The 3,342-nt window shown below is 51.5% G+C and overlaps 1 protein-coding gene across 1 annotated transcript, besides 3 other annotated features; it reads left to right on the top strand.

Moving 5' to 3' along the window:
* Positions 1–452: 452 nt before the first annotated feature.
* Positions 453–494: a microsatellite.
* A 306-nt stretch (positions 495–800) lies between these two features.
* On the top strand, positions 801–2,816 carry Tco025E_09631 (uncharacterized protein; the record flags this gene model as incomplete). Its single annotated transcript, XM_029376442.1, has 1 exon — positions 801–2,816. One exon carries the CDS (start codon positions 801–803, stop codon positions 2,814–2,816), a length of 2,016 nt encoding a protein of 671 aa, XP_029223443.1.
* Positions 2,817–3,085: 269 nt separating this feature from the next.
* Positions 3,086–3,104: a microsatellite.
* A 139-nt stretch (positions 3,105–3,243) lies between these two features.
* Positions 3,244–3,272: a microsatellite.
* Positions 3,273–3,342: the final 70 nt, after the last annotated feature.

Genomic DNA, 3,342 nt, shown 5'->3' with positions numbered 1-3,342 from the left:
CTTTTTTAACCTCTGACTACGGCGCGTTTTGAACTAAATGAAAAAAGGAAAAAAAAAGTATGAGTGATGGGATAATGAAAAAAAAAAAAGACAAGTTGTGCGCCTCATTGCGTTTGCTGGCGGTTAATTTTTCTCTCGGTGTCGTTTTTGGCTACACCTTTAGTTTTTCTTTTTTGTTTTCCTTTTCAGTCGGTGCAGTGTGAGATGATCGTGTCTCCTGCGCTGCCTACCATTTCTGCTTTTTTGTTGTTGTTATGAATGCAGCTTCACTTCCTTTTTGTTTTGTTTTTGTTTGAGTGTCATAGCGACGGTCTGCGGGGAATCTCTTTGCTGCGCGTTGTCTATGGGCATCCAACCACAGCCACCACCCCTCTCACTTTCACTCTCTCTATCTCCTTGTGCCTGATGGGCGCATGGTTGCAGCTTTTGGGCTTGGGCTTTTTCTCTCTCTATGTGTGCGTGTGTGCGTGTGTGTGTGCGTGTGTGCGTGTGTGTTGTTGTTGTTGTTTTTCCATGCTGTGATGGGAGAGAGCGGGGGGAAGCGTATGCCCTCCGCTGCTTGTATGCGCTGCCAATCTTTTTCCTTGGCTCTCGCATTTGCCGCCTGCCCGTTGCAGCGTCCGCAGCGGCAGGGGAGGAGGGGGAAGGGAATTAAACTGACTAGCCAAGTAAACGCGTGCGGCACCCACCCGCACAGCGAGCGAAGAGGCAGGAAAAAAAAACCAACAAAAAAACCGAGCGGAAAACAAAAACAAAAAGCAATAAAAGGGAAGCGCGTAATTTTATTCACGTTGCCAGAAATGTCTACCGTGGAGGAGCTGCAGCGGGAGATCGGCGAGGAGAACATGCAACACCAGCAGACAATGGAGACAGTGATGCGGCAGCTGGAGATCAGCCAGAGTGTTCTTGAAGACCAAAAGCAGTCGTTCCAAGAACTCATTACACGGGTCACAAGGCTACGGGCCTTGAAGTGCGAGCTCCTTTCAAGCGAGTCAGGCAGCGTTGCCAATGCACTCAATTTTAACACAGGAAACAAGGACGTGGATGAGTTCCTCTACAGCCTGCAGGACGCTCTGGAGGAGGCAACACTGACAGGCGACACCCTCCTGGATAAGTTCTACAGGGCTGCCCAACAGATCTTGACGCAGGGGAAATCCAGTAGCAGCTCAGCAAAGCGGAGCAGCGACATCGCATTTGTGGTGCGAAAAGACATTCGTGGTGCACAGCTGTGGGCACAAAAGCACTACAAGAAATGCTCCACCTGTGACAAGAAGCGGGCGGGGCTGCCATCATGGGAGCAGACGGACGAAAAAAGTTTGGGGCTGGCTCGATTGGCGGATCTTAGCCTCATCCCTGGAAAGTGCTTTTACAAGGCGGCCATTCGATTCTTCAGAACAAGCTGCGCAGAGCACATGCTTGACGTCTGCCGCGTCTCGGCGGTTCTGGCGATGAGGGGTAAAAATGGGTGTCCTATCAAGGACCCTCCCGCCACGGCCAAGAAAATCACTCAGGTTTTCACGGCTTGGATTCAAACAGCATTGACTACTGCCAGGGATGAGGCAAAGAAGGCACCATGGAATGAGGAGGCCACCAGGAATTTGTTACTGTCAGGCGCCGTGGAGGTGTTTTTGCACTCATTGCACGCAAACGTGTCAGTTTCGTTGGCTTCGCCAACACTAACCAATGTGATGGAGGCGGACTGCACCCCCATGAATGTTAATGTCGTGATATTAACGCCCAGATACATTCCCGCGCTGAGTTCGCTGCTTGAGCTGCTCTCCGACGCTGCGCAGCGTGCGTACTTTGTGAAGCACATTGTGCAACCGTTGGCAGAGCGGCTGGGGAAACTCTTGGACATGGTTGAAGTCGTTACCCGCTACACCAGCTTGGCAACGAACATAGTAGATGCACTCGTTCGGATGGCGCAAATGAAGTGGTTCTCCGAAGTTCTTCGAAAAGACTCTTCCAAAGGCGCAAAAGCTGCTGCCCCACTGGAAAAGATGGGGCCCAAGTTGCAGGCTGTTTTTTTTGTCCTGGCGGTGTTTGGCACCAGTGTGGAGGTGGACTGTGCGATTCCCTCCCCAGGAGATATAAGTGACATTGCTGGCGCCAAAAAGGTTCTGTTAAATGTTCTGGAAAGCTTCCTACGGTTACTCACCGCACCCAATCCGTACACGACTCCTCCTACGAACGACCCAAAGGCTGCTGATGTGATCCTCCGCTTGCTGCGAGCACCCACTATTTTTCTGGAGCTACTTAATAGCACCTTCAGTAGCAGCCGTCGTCTGCCCTCGACGGCTCGCGTTGGCGTGGTGGATTTTCTCGCTTCACCCAAAGCTAAAATTCGCTATGGACTCAAGGTTTTTTCGGAGATCATCGTGGACATCTACCGGCCGTACGCACCGAGTACCGGGGTTGTCATTGCGGACGAGAATGGCAAGGCGGGGAAGCCAAAGGCGGCGGGGTGCGTTCCTGTTGCCGATATGCCGCGTGACATTGTGCGCGCCAACGTCGAAGTGGCGGAGCAGGCGGAGTTGTACATGAAAAAGCTGCTCGCGTGTCGACAGGATACGTCGATGGAGAGTGAGTTATCACAAAGCGGGAATGCGCTCTTAAACCGAGTGATGATGGAGGCGCGCGGGGAGACGCTCTTTTCCGCATTTATGAAAGACATTGAGGCGCTGCAGGTGGAGGTGGTGAAAACGGTGGGTGCGTGCGTGGACGTTTGGCTGCCCTTCGGCGTTGAAGCTGGGGGTATGATGGAGAGCGCAGACGAGCTGCTGTACGTCCGCCTGGAAGCGCGTCGCCACAAGTAGAAGAGATAAAACACAAGATAAGGGCGTGTGTGCGTGCAAGTGAAATTGAAGGGACTTAAGTCGAACCGCTTTTTTGCCTTTCCCTCTTTCCCTCTTTCACTCTTTTTTTTTATTCCCCCCCCCCCCCCATTGGACTGTCAGTGGTGCGGTGCTTTTTTTTCCCATGATTATTGCGTTTATTTTGCGTGTTCGTGCAGGTTGTGCACTCATTGTTAGCGCTACTATTGCCAGTGGTGGAAGTTGCCTCCGTCAGCGATGTACAATCGTGTTATATATATATATATATATGCCTCTGTGGGTGTGTGTGGTTTTCCCCTTGTCTCTGTGCGTGGGAGGGGGCGAGCAGGTTAACTTGGCTGTGCGGTGCAACAGTTGCACAGGCAGAAGTGACGCCACTAAAAATCAAATTAAATATGGTACGGAAAGCAAAAAACAAAGAAAACAAAACAAAAAAAACCGACGGGAATTTTGGTTGCCGACCTTTTTGCTTCTTACCGTTTCCATCTCCCGCAGCGTTGACGCGGAT

The sequence above is a fragment of the Trypanosoma conorhini genome (genome assembly GCF_003719485.1).
Source record: "Trypanosoma conorhini strain 025E chromosome Unknown Tco_14.4_contig_01202, whole genome shotgun sequence".
In the NCBI taxonomy this organism is placed as follows: domain Eukaryota; phylum Euglenozoa; class Kinetoplastea; order Trypanosomatida; family Trypanosomatidae; genus Trypanosoma; species Trypanosoma conorhini.
The sequence above is the reverse complement of the archived record's forward strand: the minus strand, read 5'-3'. Positions and strand labels throughout refer to the sequence as shown.